This window comes from Peromyscus eremicus, chromosome 8b (assembly GCF_949786415.1).
Source record: "Peromyscus eremicus chromosome 8b, PerEre_H2_v1, whole genome shotgun sequence".
NCBI classification, from domain to species: Eukaryota; Metazoa; Chordata; class Mammalia; order Rodentia; family Cricetidae; genus Peromyscus; species Peromyscus eremicus.
Genome location: NC_081424.1, coordinates 61,701,052 through 61,723,039, shown reverse-complemented (window position 1 = coordinate 61,723,039; position 21,988 = coordinate 61,701,052). Strand labels below are relative to the sequence as shown.

Below are 21,988 nucleotides of genomic sequence, written 5' to 3'. Positions count from 1 at the left end.
GACCATTCGAGTTGTCGTTGCTCTGCAATTGGGTTCATTTTTGGGCATGGTCAGACTTTTAACTTTTGATTCGCCATGAGTGAATCCAAATGTTTTCTTGAGGTTGGAAAAACAGGTCTACTGGAATTGGCGGATCCAGGATATGGCGGGACTTAGGCGCAGACCTCCCAGAGCAACGACGAGGGCGGGCTAGAGGAGCCCGGTGGGTGGGTGGGGGCGGGGCGGGGGACGGAAGTGGACCTGCCCCGGCGGCCATTTTGCCGTGAGACAGCAGGAGCCCGGCGCGATGCTTTCCACTGCTGCTTACAGGGACCCCGACCGAGAGCTGGCTATGGGGCCTCACGGCTCCGCCGGCCCTGTACAGCTGCGGTTCTCACCGTATGCCTTCAACGGAGGGTAAACGCTCGGGTCTGCTGCGCCCACCTTGGTCGAGCCCGGGGTCGCGGCGGGCGGGTGTGGGAATGGCGGAGATGCCGCCTGTTAGGGCGCTCCGAGGCCCGAACCCGGACCGGTGCACCGACGCCCTCGGTGCCGCCTGCTCCCGCAGGGCGGCTGCAACCTGAACCCTCCGCTCTGCGGGCTGTTGTTTCGTGGGGCTTGAACAGGTTTCCAAAGCCAGCCGGAGAGGGGCGGTGTTGTTAGGATTGATTTGCCCTGGTTGGTAGACTCGTAGCGGTTTCTGTGGCCGAGCCGTCTGATCATTTATTATTTCAAATAGAAAATAACGTTGATGAGTTAGACTTAATTTTGTAGATCACTGATTTTTTTTTCTTTTAATGCTTGTTGGGTTTAAGTTCAGGGGTGACATATAGCAGTTGTTTTGTTCTCTGAGACGTGGCCTGCTGGGCAAGTCCTACTGATCTGTGTCCCCGGCCTTAGGCGGTCGGCCTGTTTGTGTGTATTATCTCGAATTGCTTGTGCATTTTAATTATCTGCTTTATTCGAAGGGATGTTTTTCCTTCGAATTTAGGATCTTTGACAATACAGATTTTATACGTTGAAACAACCATTAAAAAAAAAAAAACACAACGTAGCTTGTTAAGAAAAGCAAAACAGCCAGGAGGTGGTGGGGCATGCCTTTAATTCCAGCGCTCGAGAGGCAAAGGCCACCCTGGTCTACAGAGCAAGTTCCAGGACAGCCAGGGCTACAAGGAGAAACCTTGCCTTTAAAAAAAAAAAAAAAAAAGGAAAAGAAAAAACATTAACTATGTCTTTATGAATGTTGAACATTGACTATATAAGGAGTGAAATAGTGGTTTTAACCTTGGTTGTGCCATTTAAAGAACAAATGTGAATGTGTGCTGTGTGGGTTCCTTTCAGTTTCTTGTATAGGTTGAGGGAGACTCAAAGTGGTTACATTTTTGTAAGCTGCAAGCAGTTAAGTGAATATTCATAGTCTTAGTCCTTGGCTCTTGGCATTTAAACAGCCCTGTCAAAGGGCTGGTATGTATCCCTGCAGGCCAGAAGAGGGCATCAGATCCCATTACAGATGGTTGTGAGCCACCATGTGGTTGCTGGGAATTGAACTCAGGACCTCTGGAAGAGCAGCCAGTGCTCTTAACCACTGAGCCATCTCTCCAGCCCTCCAGTGTGCTTCTTAACTCTGAATGTGAGCACTGAGTACTTACGTTGTAAGGCGTGTTAATAATTTCAGGGTGTTCTCAATGTAGTACTCATTCACTTTTTAACCTCCTGTAGTTCCTCTTAACTCATTACTTTCCTCATGGTACTTACAGCTCTCTAGTAAATTACTCACTCTCTCTCTCTATCTCTCTCTCTCTCTCTTTTGTTCCTTTTAGCATTTATTGCAGCTAGCCTGCCAAGCAGCCTCTGGTTCTTTAATGATGAAGGTGTGACTCAGTGTCTTCCCTATCACCTCTTCCCAAGGAGGCACTAGAACAGGATTTGTGTCCCATTTTATATTCTGTGTCATATTTTTGAGAAAATTGAAGCCTTCAGAAGTTAGCTTGTCCTCAGGCTTATAATAGCGAGGGTGCCATTAGAATCTAGGTTAGGAATGTTCCAAGATGACATACAGCCAGGGATACTTTCCTCCTGTCTTTTGTCCTTCACTTGAATTGTACTCTTATATCTAATAGATTTACCCAGACAGGTCCTGTGGAGCACACTCGTATTTGACGAGATAGAGTTGCCACCCTGAAGAATTAAATTTTTTTTTGTCTTTTTTTTTTTTTTTAATTCATCAGTACTGTTCTGGCAATTGCTGGAGAAGATTTTTCCATTGTTGCTTCAGACACTCGGTTGAGTGAAGGGTTTTCAATTCATACCCGAGATAGCCCCAAATGTTATAAATTGTAAGTAAATCAATCTTTCTTTTTTTCTTTCTAAGATTTATTTTATGTGTGTGTATGTTTTGTCTGTATGACACCATGTGTGTGCAGTGTCCACAGAGGTCAGAAGAGGGCATTGGATCCCCTGCAGTTATAGTTGGTTGTTAGCTGCCATGTGGATACTGTGAGTTTAACCCACCCAGGTCTTCTGGAAGAACGGCCAGTGCTCTTAACCATCCATTGAGCCATCCCTGCCCATGAATAAATATTTCTAAAGACACATTCACTTGCCTTTGTGGTGGCAGTTGGGAAGGTGCAGGGCTGATGACAAAACTCTGTTAAACTTGAAGAAGAAGAGGACCCATCAAGGCTTGGGTTCTTTGCATAGACGTTTAAGGTCATGTGGAGTAGAAAATAAGGAAGGCAGCCTTGCCATGTTTCAGTCCTAGGCATGGCCCATATCTTTCCATAAAAAGCAATGAAGTTTGTATGTCTTCCCAGTTCCCAGCTACCCAATTTTTCTATCTCATTGACTGTTCTTCCATAAGGAGATTAGAATTAGACTTTAGTCATATGTTCATGTATTTTTAACTTTATTTTTTTCTGTAGAAGTAGTCAGATTTATGAAACTTCTATGTGACCCTTGGGCTATATCATACTTCACCTTTCCCAGCCCTAGATTGTAAAATAGTCACCCTCAATTTTCTTTAGCCTATTAATAGTATATTTTTGGCTTATCTAAAATTAATTTGGTGTAAGGAGATATTGGTATGTAGACTCCCATGCTGCAGAAATAAAAGAAATAGAGATAGTCCTTTTATGAACTCAATTTGCTTGTAGGACTACTATCTCTATACCTGGTCTCCAAGAGACAAACATGTTGCTTTGTAATATCATTGCCCTGCTTTATCAACTGATTTCCCTGAAATTGGCTTTTTACAGAACAGACAAAACAGTCATTGGCTGCAGTGGTTTTCATGGAGATTGTCTCACTCTGACAAAGATTATTGAAGCAAGATTAAAGGTAGGTGCTTTTGTACATGTCTACCCTGTTGGAACAATTCATAAGATTCTTGTGAGCCTCAATATGACTGTTGGATTAGAGAGATAGCAAGTTAGCAGGTGGAGTTAGCATAGCCTAGAAATAAAGCAATACCACCACTGGTTGTTGGGGCCACACAAATAACAGGAAACAGCAGCACATCTCTTTAGACCTCTGTGCCTTGTCAGGGTTGTCTATTTTCTGGAGGTAGCCTGAGGGCTCTTTTGAAGTTTCTCCATCTGAAGTGTATCATGTCTGGCTGTGGCAGAGAATAGCCCAGGCAGCCTATTGACAGGAGCATGATTTGGGACTGTCTGCTGACCTTTCCTTCTTCACACGTTTCCACACTAGTAGACAACACAAAAAAGGAAAAAAATAATCTCTGGAGCATTGATGAAGGAAGGGCAGCAGCCCATCATCATCTGTCAGTCTTCAATAGAAATCACCAAGGGGTGATGTGATAGGAACATGTTAGCAGGGATGACCACATTCTCTGTTGCTTGTTTGGGTCACTTAAGGAGATACATCACATATCACAAAACATTTACAAAACTTATATTTGCTGTGGGGCTGTGTAGAAATTATTTCACTGTATATTTTAGAACATATAGTATTCGAAAGCTTCAGAAATTTACATTTATTAGCAGATACAGCATGTCTTCTAATTGATACTTTACTATAACTTATCTTAGTAATTCATCTGTATTTGTCTGCTTTTTGTCATATAGCTTACTTGTAATTGTTCAGTGTTTTGATCTTGATTTACAGTACTTAGGCTTTGCTTTAGAAATGCTTGCTCTGTGACTAACAAAAAATGGTGAAATTGGCCAGGCATAGTGGCACAGGCCTTTAACCCCAGCAGTCTGAAGACAGAGGCAGGTGGATCTCTGAGGCCAGCCTGGTCTACAAAGCTACTTCCAGGACAGCCAAGATTGTTACATAGAGAAAACATGTAAAAAACAACAACAAAAATTGTGACCTTAAATCCATTTTATGTTTATAATTTTTGTAGATAATTTGAAGTTTATAAGGATTTAGTATATCAGGATTATGAAATTCATGTATTGTCATCCTAAGATCTTTTTTAACCTAGTTATTGTAGCTTGAGTTTTCCTGCCTAGCCCACGGTCAGGGCAAATCTCTCTCACCCGCCAGTCCCACAGCCACTCAGACCCAACCAAGTAAACACAGAGACTTATATTGGTTACAAACTGTATGGCCGTGGCAGGCTTCTTGTTAACTGTTCTTACAGCTTAAATTAATCCATTTCCATAAATCTATACCTTGCCACATGGCTCGTGGCTTACCGGGATCTTCACATGCGGCTTGTCATGGTGGCGGCTGGCAGTGTCTCTCTGACACAGCCTTCCACTTCCCAGCTTTTTTCTCCTCCTTGTCCCGCCTATACTTCCTTCCTGGCCACTGGCCAATCAGTGATTTATTTACCAACCAATCAGAGCAACACATTTGCTATACAGAACATCCCACAGCAAATTATTCCATTTATTTTCTGTGTATGGATGTTTGGTCTACACATACGTATGTACACCATGGGTATGCCTGGTACTCAAGGAGCTCAAAAATGGTGCCAGATCCCTTGGAACTGTCTGTGAACACTTGTAAGCTGCCATGTAGGTACTGGGACTCAAACCCAGGTCTTTGCAAGAGCAGCAAGTGCTCTTAACTCTGCTGAGCCATCTTTCCATTCCAGTCCCTATGATCATGTTGTTGTTTTTGTTTTTTTGAGACAGTTTCTCTGTGTAGCTTTGGAGCCTATCCTGGAACTCACTCTGTAGACCAGGCTGGCGTCGAACTCTCAGAGATCCACCTGCCTCTGCCTCCCGAGTGCTGGGATTAAAGGTGTGTGCCACCACCTCCCAGCTATGATCATATTTTTGAGACTGTTTTCCTTGTCAGACACTGAGAAACAAGACTGTTAACCTTCGATGATGTGTTTGTGTAGGAGTTTACAAAGAGTGGGATCTGAATGATACAGTCCACTGAATTTTTGTTTGTTTGTAAGAGACCAGATCATAAATATTTTAAGTCTCAAGGGCTATCTCATTTCTGTCACAACTACCCTGTATTGCTGTTGGATTGAGAAGGCAGCATAAACAACATGGCTATATTCCAGGAAATTTTTACTTACAAGAGCAAGTAGTAGGTCAAGTTTGGCTGCTGGTGCTGATGCCATTGGGGTACACAGTGCAGGGATGAGATGCATTTGCAGCATGCTCCCCAGGCTCAGCTTACATGCCCTGTTTATTACATTGTTGAATTAGTAGTGGCCGAAATAAAGAGAGTAGGGTAAATAGCCTCTTTAAACCAGCATTCTTGACATCCTTCCCTTAAAAATCTTTGTTTTGAGACAGGGTTAGTATGTAGTCCTGGCTTCCTGGAGCTTGATGTGTAGACCAGGCTGGCCTCAGACTCACAGAGATCCTTCTGCCTCTGCCTCCATGAGTGCTGGGACAACCATCTATTCACTTAAAATAGGGAGCCAACTACAGACCAGAATAACAGTTCTACCACAGTCTTACCTTGTGAACCAATGAGTTTATTGGGGTTATTTAGACGAGTATGGGTGAGGGGTTACTTATAGGAACATGGGCAACTGAAAGGCTGCTGCATCACCAGAAAACCCACTGAAGCTTAGGTGACAAACAACTCAAGAAAGCTGCTTCTTGAAACCCTCCCATCAACATATAGGCAGCTGAGTGAGGGGGAGTTTTCTTCTTACAATTGTTTACTTTCTGTATAACCTTGAGAAAGGCCCTCTTGAATCTTGATTTCAACTTTCCTGGAATTTGTCAGATTTATTAGCATCCTGAGTCTTGAGAGTCTTGCTCTTTCTTCCAGGGAATGTTTCTATGCCTATACTGTGTACTGGTTGTCATTGAAGTTTGACAGGTTCTGACTCTGCTTTCCTCCCCCCCCCCCCCCCCCCCCCAAACCATGAAGATGTACAAGCATTCCAATAACAAGGCCATGACAACCGGGGCAATTGCTGCAATGCTGTCTACCATCCTGTACTCAAGACGCTTCTTCCCTTACTATGTTTACAACATCATCGGTGGACTTGATGAAGAAGGTAGCATGTTTCTTTCTGACAAATGCACAAGTGTTATTTCATAAATGTGTGTGCTTCTGCCTGGAGTGGAGCCATCTAGCCCAGCAGCTTTGTGTTCTGATCATGAAAGTAGAAGAAACTAAAGCTGAAAGGGATAAATAACATCCAGGGGCATACCGCAAGTACTGTATATGGTACCGGATGAGCTGTCAGGTATCTGTTTTCTCAGGATCTGGAATGTGTTGATAGTTATTAGCTTTTATTTTAGAGATTTGACCTACAGAACTTGATATATGGTTACATAATAGACATAGTTAATTCAAACAGTTCTTAAAAAGGAATTTCTGAGGCTGGAAGAACTTGTGGTTAAGCGCTTGCATAGGACCTGAATTTGGTTCCCAGCACCAACATGGTAGTTCACAACACAAATTTTAACTCCAGTTTAGGGGATCTGGTGCCCTCTTCTGACCTGTGGGTTTCACGTAAGTATGTGGTACTCAATCTGTTGTGTAACATACTTTTCCTGGGGAGACATAATACATACACACTACTCACCCTAGATAGGTAGCCCACAATAGACCAAAGTATGGATAACACCATAGTCCAACTTGGTGAGCTAATGAATTTTATTGGGGTTACTTACAGGACTGTAGGTAAGGGATTACGTAGAGGAGCAGAAATGGCTCAAAGACGGCTGCATCATGAAGGCTGGAAACCTGGAGCACACTGTACAGCCTTCGGGTAGTTTTAACAGGTTGGAGAGTGTCCCTTTAGGTAGTTGAACAATACATGTTCAAACAGCTCAGCCAATCTCTGCTTCTTTTTTGCAGCTTGGCTTGACTGAAAGTGACTCTCAGCAATATTTATTGTTTACTCTTGGGAGAAAAGGGTCTTTTTTTCCCCCCCGGAGCTGAGGACCGAACCCAGGGCCTTGTGCTTGCTAGACAAGAACTCTACCACTGAGCTAAATCCCCAGCCCCAGAGAAGGGTCTTATAAATCTGATTAGTTTTAGGGACTTCCTGGGGCTATTGAGTTTACCTTCTGTCTTAACTTCCCTATAGGATGGAATGTTTTAATCAGGGAGGAAATGGCTATACAACACACTCAGTACATGAAGGCAGAAGACTTAGACACATAAAATAATAAATCTTTTTTTTTTTTAAAGTAATTTCTTAGTCTTTGGAGCTGGACATGGTAATACATGGCTACAACCCTAGCACTTGGCAGCTGAAGTAGGGTTGTATCCTTCATGGGCTATTCATGACCTTATCTTAAAAAACAAGGGTGATTTGGGTTAATTAATACCTGTATTTCACACAGTGTTCTCAGAATATGTATCTTTCGATTTTCCTGTCAGAGTGAGATAGGATATATATTTAAGACTTTTCTTAAGCTGGATGTTGAGGCACATCCAATCTCAGCACTTAGAGGTGAAGGGTCTCTGATTTGAGGCTAGCCTGCACTACATAGCAAGTTCCGGACAGCTAGGACTACATAGAGAGATCCTGTCTCAAAAAACAAAACAACAACAAAAGATTTTATGTGTGTCTGTGTATTTGCTTCCCTCTCCTCATGTTTTTATTAGTTCTTGGAGAACTTTGTATAGTGTATTTTGATCATAGTCACCCATCTTCCCAACTCCTCCCAGGTACAACACCCTCTAATTCTCTGCCCACCCAACTTCCTGTCCTCTTTGTTTTCACTTCTTTCTCTCTTTCTTTCTTTTCCTTCCTTCCTTCTTTCTTTCTTCCTTTCCTCCCCAAATACAGTTGTGGTTACTCCTAGACGTGTGGCCTTTCACTGGGATGTGGTCACCCTGCTAGAGGACATACCCTTAAAACTGACTCTCCCTCTTTCAAACAGCTGTCAGTTTCCAAAAGCTCCTTCACTAAGGGTGGAACTTCATGTCCACTTCCCTTCTCTAGGTTGGGATTTGTCTCGGGCTTGAGCTTGCTGAGGTCTTGTTCACAGATCACACCTGCTGTGAGTCCTTCTGCCAATGCCCTCGGTGTCCAGAACAGTTCACTGTGGTCCTCACCACCGCTGGCATGCTGGTCTTTTCTCTTTCACCATCTTTTCACCCACACAAATAAATACACGTAATGAAACATCTTAGGAGCCATTGTAGATTATTTTTCACTCTGTGTGTGTGTGATATGCATGTGAGTGTGAATGCCTTCAGAGAGATGTGTCAGAGCTACTAAAGCTGTTGTGAGCTGCCCAGCAGGTGCTAAGAATCTTAACTTGGGTCCTTTGCAAGAGCAGTAAGTACACAATCTTAACCACGAGCCATCTCTCCAGCCCAGATATTTGTTGTTTTAAGATTGAACTGTCTTAAGAAAAATGAGTCCCAGGGGTGGGAGTGGGGTAGGATGAGGGAGTAGTGGGAAGTTTTCCTGGGTCTCGCCCGGTCCCACAGCCACTCAGACCCAAATAAACACACAAGAGGCTTATATTACTTACAGACTGTGTGGCCTAATGGCTCAGACTTCTCACTAGCTAGCTCTTACAACTTAACTCAACCCATTACTGTTAATCTGTGTATAGCCACGTGACCCCTGGCTTTACCTGTGTCCCATTACATGTTGCTCCTTGGACAGCAGGTTGGCATCTCCCCCCACTCTCCTTTTTCCTCACTATATCTCTTGGATTTTCCCACCTGGCTCCATCCTGCTCTGCTATAGGCCAGTGCAGCTTTATTTATTATCCAATGGGAGCAACACATATTCACAGCTTACAGAAGGACGTCCCACAGCAGGGGGCGGGATTATAAAAATGTACATTATATGTATGTCAAAGAACTAATTTAATTTTAAAAAAATGAGTAATAACTACAATAATTTTTAAAAGTAGCAAAAAGAAATCAGTCTTTGTGACTGATCTATCTTTCCCTAGCTGGATCATAGCAAAGGGCTCTGGAGATAGAATGTAGGTAAAATTGAGGAATTTGGCTCAGGGTTAAGACTGGTCTTCCCCTCTTTCAAGGGTGGAGCCTGATAACATGGTGCCTCCCTGAATTTTTTTTTTTTTTTTTTTCTGACCATCACAAAGAAGTCCTTTGCCTTGCCCCTTGCCTTGAGTCTGCTTTTCGGGCTTTCTTTTCCTCAGCTTGTTTTGATATTTTACAGTAACTCCCCTGGTTTGTTTTCCTCACTTCCCCTCCTCCTCATTCTCTTCATCTCTCCCTCCCTATTTTCTTTACAACTGCAGCTTACTTATAAGATTAAGTGAGGCTGGGCAGTGGTGCCGCACGCCTTTAATCCCAGCACTCAGGAGGCAGAGCCAGGCATTTCTCTGTGAGTTTGAGGCCAGCCTGGGCTACAGAGTGAGATACAGGACAGGCTCCAAAAACTATATAGAGAAATCCTGTCTTGAAAAACCAGGAAAAAAAACAAAAAAAGATTAGGAGTGAGAGGGAAGTAGGGTCAGTAAGGATAAGGATTAAGTATTAGGTCAGCTTTGAAAAGAAAAAGAATTTAAGATGGGTGAAGTAGCTAGGAGATGAAAGCATGATACCGTTAAGGTCTACAGATTTTAGAGATTGTCTAAGTTACGGAAATTTGTGATTAAGTAAAAAGAGAAAGGTCAAGGATGAGAAGATGTAGGAGTAAAATGAGGGTATATGAGCTGTGGCTGAAGAGTAAAAAATTGCCTTTGTAGACTGGGTTATCAAAACCAAGTCTTAAAACCTAACTTACAGCCAGGCAGTGCTGACACACGCCTTTAATCCCAGCACTTAGGAGGTAGAGACAGTCAGATCGGAGTTTGAGGCCCGCCTGGTCCACAGAGGGAGTTCCAAGATAGCCAGGGCTACACGGAGAAACTCTATCTTGAAATACCAAAAATGAAACATACGCTAGAGTAGAAATTAAATAAAAAAGATAAAATTATACTTGTAAAATTAATTGCTGACACATCCATGCTGAGTTGAAAGCTGAAATTCTCAAATCCGTCTGGCTACAGTACACTCCCTACTGTGCTGTGATGTGGCAAGTCGGACCTTGTGAGTGATTTGTTGGGGATTGGGAGTTTTGTTTTGCTTTTTAAGGTGGTTTCTCCCAGTCTGTAGCCCAGGTTGGCATTAAATTTGTTGTTATCCTCCTACCTCAACTTCTCAACTGATGAGGTTACAGACAGGAGTCACCACACTTGGCTCCACATTTTTAAAAGACCTCTTCTAGGGGCCGGAGAGATGGCTTAGCAGTTAAGAGTGCTTGCTACTCTTCTAAAGGACCCGGGTTCAGTTCCTAACACCAATGTGGCACCTCACAAAGTCTCCAATGTCAGTTCCAAGGGATCCCATGGCTTCTCTTGGCCTCTTCAGGCATGCACCATGTCACACACTTAATGAGCATACAGACAAAACACTCAGACTTTTTTTTAAAGACATTTTCTAAAATTCTGGTGATTATTCTTTGTTATAAACTCACGCAGTACATAGGCATATGGTACCTTCAGCTTTCCTCAAAGGTAGCCAGTTACAGGTAACAATATGCACACTGAACATGCAAGGAATACATGCATTTTACTAAGAGTGACCTCTGCCCGATTTATTTATTTATTAACTTTTTTTGGTTTTTCCAGACAGGGTTTCTCTCTCTAGTTTTGGAGCCTGTACTGGATCTTGCTCTGTAGACCAGGCTGGCCTTAAACACACAGAGATCCTCCTGAGGGCTGGGATTAAAGGCGTGTGCCACCGACGCTTGACGACCTCTGTCTGTTTTAAAATTACTTTTTTGGGCAGGGAGTGTTTGCCATGGTGCAGATGTCAGGACAGCCTGCCAGCAGGTTCTGGGGATCAAATTCAAGTCAACAGACTGCAGCAAGTGCCATCACTCTCTATCCATCTTTTGACCCTGACCCATCTTAGCATTTTAAGCATATTAACCTGTTTAGTAACTGAAACCAACAGCCCGAGCAGACAAGTCACGACAGGTGGAGTGGTCCCACTCCAAGAGTTGCTTTCTCTAGCTTTTTTGATTCTTTTTTTTTTTTTTTCATTTTTTTTTTTGTGTGTGTGCTTCTGTTGTGAATGAATGCTGCCTTTCTAATAACTTAAGATGCCTGTAATTTTTTGCTATCTTGAATATAGCAAAGATATCTACCTTATTAAAAACAAACAATGAATAATTTCAGTGTTTTACAAAGAAACACAAAGTCAAAGTATCTTGGCAAGACAATTCTGTTTGCAAAAGATGCACCAGAATCCAAACCAGGCTGGAAACACAGCAGGGCCAGCATTGCTCCCGTTTTTATCCCTGATGACTGCTCCTCAGCCCACTGGTGGGAACTCAGCCTCACTCTCTGACACAGTTGGCTAGTGGGCGTGAAGGTGAAGATTCAGGAAAAATGAGTCCTTATCAGGCTACCTGTGGTTTAATTTTTTTTCTTACACATATGCATGAAATTTGTATGTTTTCAAATTTTTTAGGATAAATCCTGTTCTGCATATGAAATTATTATGTCATGGGCATGGGTTTCTTTGCATCGGACAGATACTAATGACGAATTGCTTTTCCAAAAGACATAATTTGATTTCAGTGGAATCTACAAGGATCACTTTTCTTGTGTTTCTCTTTTTCTTTTTCTTTTTTTTTTTCAGAGCTGAGGACCAAACCCAGGGCCTTGCACTTGCTAGGCAAGCGCTCTACCACTGAGCTAAATCCCCAACCCCTTGTGTTTCTCTTTTTAAAAAAAAATTACTTGGGCTGGAGAGATGGTTTAGCATTTAGAGTATTTGTTGTCCTTCCAGAGGACCTGAGTTTGGAGCCCAGCACACACATTGGCCAGCTTACAGTTGCCTGTGACTCCATCCCCAAGGAATCTCTTGGCCTTCATAGACACTTATACATATGATATGGACATTTACATGGATATACACATAAATAAAATAATTTCTTAATTTTTAAGTTATTCCTTATCATTCCAGTAATTCAAAGCAAGCTGTAACATTTTGGGCCAAACAAAGCTCTTACTGGTATCATTTGTGTTTTGCTAAAACTCTTCCTTTATTAAATATTTAAAAAAAATTAAATATTACCATTAAATTGGGTTTGGTGGTGTTTGACTGAGGGTGGTTCTCATCCTGTACCTGAGTCTGGTGATGAATTCACTATCCTCCTACTTTAACCTAAACCGTGGTGTCTTAGGGTCTCCATTGCTGCAGTGAAATACCATGACCAAAAAGTGAGTTGGGTAGGAAAGGGTTTATTTAGCTAACACTTGTCATTGAAGGAAGTCAGGACAGAACTCAAACAAGGCAAGAACCTAGAGGCAAAAGCTGATGTAGAGAACATGGAGGTGTGTTGCTTACTAGTTTGTTCTTCATAACTTGCTCAGCCTGTTTTCTTACAGAACCCAGGAACACCAGCCCAGGGATGGCCCCACCCACAATGGGCTGGGCCCTTGGGCATCAATCACTAATTAAGAAAATGCTCTACAGGCTTGCCTACAGCCCAGACTTATGGAGGCATTTTCTCATTTGAGGTTCCCTCCTCTCTGATGACTCTAGCTTGTGTCAAGTTGACATAAAATGTCAACTTTTAGCTGGCACACATAATTTTTACAGTATGCTGTTAAAGAGTATGTTTACTTAATAGTAAAAAGATATACACAATGAGTTTCTGGTATTTTTACTTACATTTAGCACTAAGAAAATTTTAAGTTATCAGGTCTATGCTGCACCTACACAAGCTTATTTGTTAGAAGTAGTATTAAGATTTTGGGTAGAACTTGAAGTAAGGCCTGTGATCATTACCCACTGTGTCTGAATGGTGTGCTTGTTCAGGGCCATGAGATAGTTGCCAAGGACCTTAGTTCTAGGCAAGTTGGCCACAGTGTTGGGACATCAAGATGTGAACTTACCCCATTCCATAAAGAATAGCGTGCTGGGGTCCACTGCACAACAGTAAACATATTCTGACTTTTGCCAAAGGTTTAGCCAAGTCATTAGCACTCTGTATCGTGTTTTGACTACGTCTTTTCGCGGTGTTAAGTGTACTTTTTCTTCTTTAAGGAAAAGGAGCTGTGTATAGCTTTGACCCAGTGGGCTCCTACCAGAGAGACTCCTTCAAGGCTGGAGGCTCAGCAAGTGCCATGCTACAGCCTCTGCTTGACAACCAGGTAATATGCTTGTGCCTCTGCCTGTGCCAGCGAAGGCAGCTATGGTAGCTTCCAGCTTCTTCACTCTGCTGAGATGCTGCTAAGGTCTTCTTAACTGTTTTTCCCTACCAGACCATTTTTTTCTCTGTTCTGCTGGTGCCCTTTGGTCTTCACCTGCCCCGTGGCCTTACGGACTCTTTCTCTGCAGTCACTGGTCATGTCTTCGGTCTTCTCCATGCCATCTTTACCTGACATCACATAAGTGACTCCTTCATTACCCTGTTTCTGAGCTGTAGTCTGTCTCCCACCTATACTTTTTATTTATCCATCTTTTTTTTTAATGCTGCCTCAATTCAGACCTGCGTTTATTGGGTTTTCTTCCCAAAATTCTTTCATCCTCCAAGCTCAGTTATCTAGTTCATGCTATGCCTTGCCCTCTGCTGTTGGTTTGTCCATCTCACCTACACCACACCCAGCCTCTGCTTTGTCCTGAAACGATATCGTCTCCTATCTGATCCCACACTTCAATCAGGGGTGTTTGATGCTCTTCAATTTCAGTGCCTTCTAGTTTTGTTTTACTGCCATTGTAAAAGTACCATGACCAAAAGCAACTTAGGGAGGAAAGAGTTTATTTCAGTTTACCTGCTTGTATTCTAGATGGAGGGAAGTTGGGGTAAGAACCTGGAGGCAGGAACTGAAGCAGAGGCCATGGAGGAATGTTACTTACTAGCTTGTTCCCAGGGCTTGCTCAACCAGCTTGCTTATACAGCCAAGGACCACTTGCCCACAGTGGGCTGGGTCCTCCCACATCAATCATTCATCTAGAAAATGTCCCACAGACTTGCCTACAGGTCAGTCTGATGGAGGTATTTTTTCAGCTGAAGCCCCCTCTTCCCACATAACCCTGCCCCACCCTGCCCAGGTTCTTCTGATGAAGCTGCCTACTAACAGATTTACCTAATGACCATTTGGGGTTGTCTGGGCACGCCCTCTCCCCTTTACTATGATTTTTTTTAATTGTCTGTTTCTAGCTCAGTGTGTTTGTGCTCACATGATGCTTCATGAGAGTTTCTGTTTCTACAGGTTGGTTTCAAAAATATGCAGAATGTGGAGCATGTCCCCCTGTCTTTGGACAGAGCCATGAGGCTGGTGAAAGATGTCTTTATTTCTGCAGCTGAAAGGGACGTGTACACTGGCGATGCCCTCAGGATCTGCATCGTGACCAAAGAGGGTATCAGGGAGGAGACTGTTCCCCTGAGGAAAGACTGATTGTGGCCTATATATTGGAGCTGTGGCACAAGTGTGTTTTATTAAAAAGAAATGTAAAATACTCATTTTCTTACAGTGTGACTTCTCTAAATATGACAAATTGGGAAGAATTTCTTCCTTTGGGGCTGAAGAGATGACTCATCAGTTAAGAAAGTATGGCTCTTATAGAGGACCTAAGTTTGATTCCCGACACCCACCTGTAACTCTAATTCCAGGGGTTACAGTGCCCCCTTTTGTCCTCAACAGGCACATGCACATAAGTATATGTAATAAAAAATAAAATCTTTAATAAAAAAATTTCTTTTTATCTGGGTATGTTTATTTATGTATTTATTTAAGATTTACGTTACATTATATGTATGTGCTTCTGTGAATATATGCCACATGTATGCAGGTACTTGTAGAAGCCAGAAGAGGGTGTCAGTTTTCCTGGAGCTAGAGTTACAGGTGGTTATGAGCTATCAGATGTGTGCTGTGATCTAGACTTGGGTCATCTGGGAGAGTCACACACTCAACTACTGAGCCATCTCTAGCTCTAAAGAATGAAGAAAATGGGACTAGAGAGATGGGTTTTGTTTGGTTTGGGATTTGGTTTTTCTCAAGACAGGGTTTCTCTGTATATTCCTGGCTGTCCTGGAACTCGCTCTGTAGACAGGCTGGCCTCAAATGCATAGAGAGATCCGCCTGCCTCTACTTCCCAAGTGCTGGGATTAAAGGTATGTGCCACCACCTCCCGGTTAAAGAATTCTTGTTGACAAATTGTTTTGCATCTGTGTATGTTGGCATATGTGTCGGAGACAGAAGACTACTTGCAGACCTCATTCTGTCCTTCCACCTAGTAGGTCCGGGGGATCTTACCTGGGTTGCCAGGCTTGGCAGCAAGCACCTTCTGAGCAATCTTGCTGACTCTCAGCTGCATTTTAACTTTGTCGTAGCATTTGAATAAGCTGAACTGTAGATGTTAGAACTCACCCAGCTACAGAACTACCTCAGGTGTGGTGGCATTTACTATATTAGTAGGTAGTATTTATTAAAGAGTTCAATTCTTTTTAAAAAGGGGAGACCACGTTGTATGGAGTGTTTTTTTCTTTTTTCTTTTTGGTTTTTCGAGACAGGGTTTCTCTGTGTAGCTTTGCGCCTTTCCTGGATCTCGCTCTGTAGACCAGGCTGGCTTCGAACTCACAAAGATCCGCCTGGCTCTGCCTCCCGAGTGCTGGGATTAAAGGCGTGCGCCGCCGCCCAGTATGGAGTGTTTTTGACAGTTAATATATCTGCAGGTGTTTTAAGAACGAGAAAAAGCCAGATGAATTTCCTTACCGTTATCCCTTCTAAAAAAGTTTCAAATTATCAAAAACTGGGAAATACATAAAGATTCTATGAATACATTTATTACCCTGTGTCTTACAAGCTTTGGAACACAACAAATCTTGGTGTTTATGTGTGTTAGGACTCCTAAATAGACAAACGACAAGGGATTTATTAGGGGAGTTGACACAGAGCTGTCAAAACCACAATAATGTTCTCTAGCGATACTGTAGCATAAGCTAGTTCAGTGCAGCTGGACAGGACCTCCAGAGCACCATTTTTCTGAGACAGCTGTATGCTGTAACCCAGGCTAACCTTAAACTTAACAGTGATCTTGCTGCCTCAGCCTCCCAAAGATGTGTGGTTGAGAACCTGAGTTCTGATGACCAGGGGAGAAGGAGAAATGGTTCTGCCTCTGGAGAGAGAAATTGCTTCTATTTTCTCTCTATTCCTTCTATCTGTCTGTCTGACTACCTACCTACCTATTTATTTATTTTGAGACAAGATGTCTTGTATCCCATATTGGCATCAAACTTTATATGTAGTTGAGGATGACTTTGAACTTCTGTTCCTACCTCTACCTTTTAAGGGCTGGAATTAAAGGTGTTCACCACCAATCTGTTTTTTGCTGTGCTTTGCTATACCCAAGTTTTTTGCCTCCTGAGTGTAATGACTAATCTTGGTTGTCAGATTGACTGCATTTGGAATAAATTAAACCCAAGTTGCTGGGTATTACCTGAGCCCACCAAGCCACAAAGTTGGATGTGAATAGCAGCAATCAATTATCAAATAAATGGAAGTGGTTTATGCCTGATGAGGTCCAAGCAGACTAGGGAACAAGCAAGTTGTATGAAGTTGCCCAAATATCTTTGATCTGTTCCTGTTACATTGTTTTCTGTTCCCAAGCATGTACATATTCCCAAGCATGGGGCGTGCTTTATGATTGGCTGACTAGAAAAATAACTCGTGCCTGATTTTCTGATGGTTCTGCATGCTGTGCAGGCACCACCTAGAAATGGGCAGCTGCATCATTAGAACCCTGAAAGATACTGGTGAAGGGAAATCTTAACAGTGGGTAGAACTTCAGACAAAGCACATGGTCATTCATTTTGCTTGGAATGAGAAATGGCCAGGTGTGCTATTGTATTCATGGGCTGAAGCAAATGGTTTAGCTGGATGGTCAGGGGTTGGAAGGAGCAAGATTAGAAAATTAGTGAGAAAGTCGCTGGGGAAGAACTTTTGACTAACTTGGTAACTGAGGTATGTCAATCCAGGATATTATGGTTTTTGTGCTTTTAAGCTCACCCTGAGAAAGGAACATCTAGTGTAGTCACTTGCTGGCTAATAAAGACTTTCTATTGGTTGAACCAGTATTTGAATGGTCTCTAGTGGATACCTCACAACAAATATGAAGATTGTATTTGTCAGTGTCTTTTTATTCTCTTTAGCTACAGGTTATTTTAACATACTATTTCTGAATCCTTTTGACGTGGCCTTGTTGCTGAGGTCCAGAACGTGCTGTTAGGGTAATTCCTGGAGGTAACTTAACAATTATCTGGGTTTGTTTTTTTTTTTTGTTTTTTGTTTTTTTTTGGTTTTTCGAGACAGGGTTTCTCTGTGTAGCTTTGGTGCCTGTCCTGGATCTCACTCTGTAGACCAGGTTGGCCTCGAACTCACAGAAATCCGCCTGGCTGTCCCCCGAGTGCTGGGATTAAAGGCGTGTGCCACCGCCCGGCCTGGGTGGCTTTTAATGAAGGCTGCAGATGTACTTTAATCAGCCTCCAAGGGGCTGTTTGAAAAGCTACCTCTGTGTAGAGGATTTTATTCTTGCTGCAGAGAATGGAAGGGAGAGAACCTAATGAAAATTGTTGATGGAAAACTCATTAATTTCTGGAGAGAGTAGCCATGATTGACTCAAATTCCCTCTTCTTTGTCATGAACTAGATGATGGCCTGCCCAGAGATGAAAAGATGGAGAACCTGACAGTTAACTGAGGGAGCTGAGATTCCGAGTGTGCTGTAACACCTTGGCTTGTATCTGTCCATCTCATACATCTTAGGCCCACAATTGTTTGATTTCATCAGTGGTTTGCAAACACCCCACAGACACCATTAATTTTTCCCTCGACTTTTAGATCCCTCTACAAGTATCCTCACTCTGTACCCAACTTTTTTATCAAGAAATTTTTTATTTTACATACGAACCACAGATCCCCCTCTCCTCCCATCCTCCCCAAACTACCCCCCACCCCACCCCCCATTCCCTCCAAAAAGGCAAGGCCTCCCGTGGGGAGTCAGCAAAGCCTGTGTACCCAACTTCTGTGGCTAGCTGAACTGCTGTTTCGCTAAGTGCTTGTGTCACCTTCATTTTTTTTAAAGATTGTGTGTGTGTGTGTGTGTGTATACATGTGTGCACGTGTGTGCAGGTGCCCACAGAAGCCAGAAGAGGGTATTGAGCTCCTGGAGTTGGAGTTGTAGACAGTTGTGAGGCACCCAATATGGACGATTAGAACTGAACTCATTCTTAACCTCTGAGCCATCTCTCCAGCCCCATACTGTTTTCATTCTTAATTCGGTGATTTTAGTGTTGTCTGGCTGCATGTACTGTCTGCTGAAACATATAAATTATACTCTTTAATGAAGCTGAAGTTTTTTCTGGTCCTACCCAGCCCTACGGACCCCACAGCCACTTATAAAATAATCAACTCAGAAGCTTATATTAATTAAAATTACTTGGCCATTAGCTCAGGCCTACCACTGACTAGCTCTTACATTTAAACTCAGCCCATTTCTGTTCATCTACATGTCACCACTCCCTGGACGGCATGCTGGCATCTACTTACTTAGCCTTCCTCTACCCAGAATTCTCCTCTCTGCTTATCCCACCTATACTGGCCAATTTATTTATTTACCAGCATTTATTTACCAGCCAATCAGAGCAACACTTTTACACATACAGAACATCCCACAGCACTTCCCCTTTTTTGTCTAATCAAAAAGGAAGGGTTTAACTTTAACATAGTAAAATTACATATAACAATAGTAAGCAAGAATTATAGTTATAATATTTAGTTTATTTGTATTTGGCAAAATTAAAATATTTATTTTATATTTGTGAGTTTAAAGTTTTATATTTATCTTTTATCATAACCAAGGAAAATTATAACTATTTGGCCCTTAACTACATCAAAGACCTTAGAAGGATATATTACCTAAGTAAACAGGAAGTGTATTATAAGCAACTTTAAAAAATCTAGAATGACAGAGACAGCTGGCTGTCTGGACAGTCATTTAAAGTTTTTTTTTTTTTTGTAAAGTTGGGGCATCTGTTTTTAACCCACAGGCCTAGAGTTTCTCAGTTACTTTTTTGTGTGTGTGTTTTGTAGAATGTCTGGTAGTTTTTTCTCCGAAGCAGGAACCTGAAGGACCATTTTGTCTTATAAAGTTTAGTGGTTACCTTTTTATGGGTCCTGTATGTCTAGTTGATACATCATTTTGTTAAGTAGTTTAGGCAAGAACAGTTTCTTGCCCAAATGGCTATTTTTGTCAAGAAGAAGATAAACTCTATATAGAGTGGGTTTTTTTGTCTATTTTTCTTTTTTTGAAGTAGATTGGTGCTGCCAGGAGCAGACATGTCTCATTGTCCAGAAAGTTTAAATTTTTAAAATATTTTAAATGTCATATTTTGTAGGTTTTTGAAGTGTTTGAAGATTATTTATGTAATTGAATTATATCTATGTATACCTAGAGAATTTAACATGACTATAAGTTTGACTATCATAGAAGACTAATTATTAATCTGTATTTTAATTATAACTTCATTGAGTTGCACAAACATAATACCTTAAACAAGAGTAGAAATATACATATAGCATAACAAAATTAACTTTAAATTTGTATCAATAAACTAAAATCTATAATAATGTAAAACATTTTAAACAAGTTGTTCTTTAAAAGTAGGATCAATAATTACATTTTTATCTTATTACATTTATATCTTTTTAAAGAAAGAGATATTTATAATTAACCTTTAAATAAAAATAAGTATTTATAAATAATATTTTGGGAATTTGGGCGTAGCTTTTTTTTACTACTTTTTGTTGGATTGGAGTGTTGGCATTAATGGGGATCTTGAGAAAATTAAGACTTATGGTCAAGTCCTGACTGGAGTAGTCTGTGAGGCTGTGTTGTTTCATCTAGTTGTCTTGAAGCTGATTTTGGATGTTGGATGATCTGGGCCATGGTATTGTTGGAGACCTTTTAGGGGGTCTTGGCTGGTCAAACCTGATATATCTTAATCTGAAACAAATCTATAGTCTCTTGTTTTTTGTGGAAACAAAAGCAGAGCCTCCTTTTTAAAGCAATATATCCTTAGATCTAAATTTTGAAGTTAAGCTACCTTTAAAATATATACATTGGTTTAACTGAGTAGCCTTTATAATCAAATGTCTTTTTGTAGTTAAAAATCCCAAAAGACAACACAATCTAGATTTTTTTGTGTAATATTTATTTTTATGTGGCTTAATTTTTATATTATTTTTACTGTTTTTTAAAAGACTTTATTTTTTAAAACTTTTAAAAATATAATTGCATATATATATTTTAAGCCTATGTACATTTTTACATATAATGTAAACCATTTAGAGGTTTATTTAATCTGAATCTGACTTATTGTGTAACTATGATGGATGATTAGAACTGAACTCATTCTTAACCTCTGAGCCATCTCTCCAGCCCCATACTGTTTTCATTCTTAATTCAGTAATTTTAGTGTTGTCTGGCTGCATGTACTGTCCACTGAAACTTTATAAATTATATTCTTTAAGATCCACAAAGTATTTTTTCCTTTACTGGTATTCCTCAACTCAACATTTTTTTAAGTTTCTTAAGAATATCAATGAACTTGACATTTATGTGTTAATATTATTAATTAAATGATATATCATCTGTTGTTGCTGCCTGTTTCTGGCTGTGCAAGAAATGCTGGGTCTATGTGAAGCTCCATCTCCTTTTCCTGAGTTTCTGGTAACTAGCTTGAGTCTGATCTGGGAGGAATTTCTCTTCTGTGGAGAGGTGGCAGCTGTGTCCATGGACAATGACAATTTGTGGTTTCAAGTGTAGTAGAATATTATTTTAAGGTGTGTTACTTTTGTTTATGATGCATTTGTTTAACTCTGTGAAGCTGTGTTACTGTACCTGTGTAAAACACTTGATGGTCTAATAAAGAACTAGCCAATAGCCAGGCAGGAGAAAGGATAGGCTGGGCTAGCAGGCAGAGAGAATATATATAGTAGGAGAAATCTGGGAAGAGGGAGATTGAGGAGCCAGAGAAGAGAACTCCAGGGGTCAGCCACCCAGCTACACAGCCAGCCATGGAGTAAGAGTAAGATTTACAGAAGTAAAGGGAACGGGAAAAGCCCAGAGGCAAAAGGTAGACAGGATAAGTTAAGGAAAGCTGGCAAGAAACTAAGCCAAGCTAAGGCTGGGCATTCATAATTAAGAATAAGTCTCTGTGTGATTTATTTGGGAGCTGGGTGGCCCCTCAAAAGAGCAAAAACCTCCCAACAACATTCAGGATCCTGAGGTAGGCAGGTCAGGAGCCCAGGCTCCTGCACTCTGTTCCCCAAAATCAGTGTTATGAGATACTGTCTCACCCACAAGATGGCTATGCATTTGCCTGTTAGCACCAATGGATCTGTATGCATTTCAAGGTTGCACCTGATGTTCATTTATCCAAAGCTCCTCCCAAACCATAATCTAAGTTTACAGGCCCAGCCTTGTGCCAGCGCTGTAGTCAGCTGTGAGTTCATGAGTGCTTTGACCAGGCCATGCCCAGAAGACAGCATTTCATAGCTGTCCTCTTTATCATCCAGCCCTTGCATTCTTTCTGTTCTCTATTATGATGGTTAA

General features: G+C 41.5%; 1 protein-coding gene across 1 annotated transcript; it reads left to right on the top strand.

The window, feature by feature from the left end:
* Positions 1-236: 236 nt before the first annotated feature.
* On the top strand, positions 237-14,835 carry Psmb1 (proteasome 20S subunit beta 1). Its single transcript, XM_059272926.1, has 6 exons — positions 237-396; positions 2,208-2,315; positions 3,234-3,315; positions 6,295-6,424; positions 13,420-13,526; positions 14,589-14,835. The coding sequence occupies exons 1-6, from the start codon at positions 287-289 to the stop codon at positions 14,772-14,774; spliced, it is 723 nt and encodes a 240-aa protein (XP_059128909.1). The 5' UTR covers positions 237-286; the 3' UTR covers positions 14,775-14,835.
* Positions 14,836-21,988: the final 7,153 nt, after the last annotated feature.

Bases quoted from the DNA above. Each gene is read 5' to 3' on its own strand.
- Psmb1 (XM_059272926.1), top strand. From the start codon at position 287: ATGCTTTCCACTGCTGCTTACAGGGACCCCGACCGAGAGCTGGCTATG. The intron at 397-2,207 runs GTAAACGCTCGG...TTAATTCATCAG, and splicing joins CCGTATGCCTTCAACGGAGG to TACTGTTCTGGCAATTGCTG. The intron at 3,316-6,294 runs GTAGGTGCTTTT...CAAACCATGAAG, and splicing joins TTATTGAAGCAAGATTAAAG to ATGTACAAGCATTCCAATAA.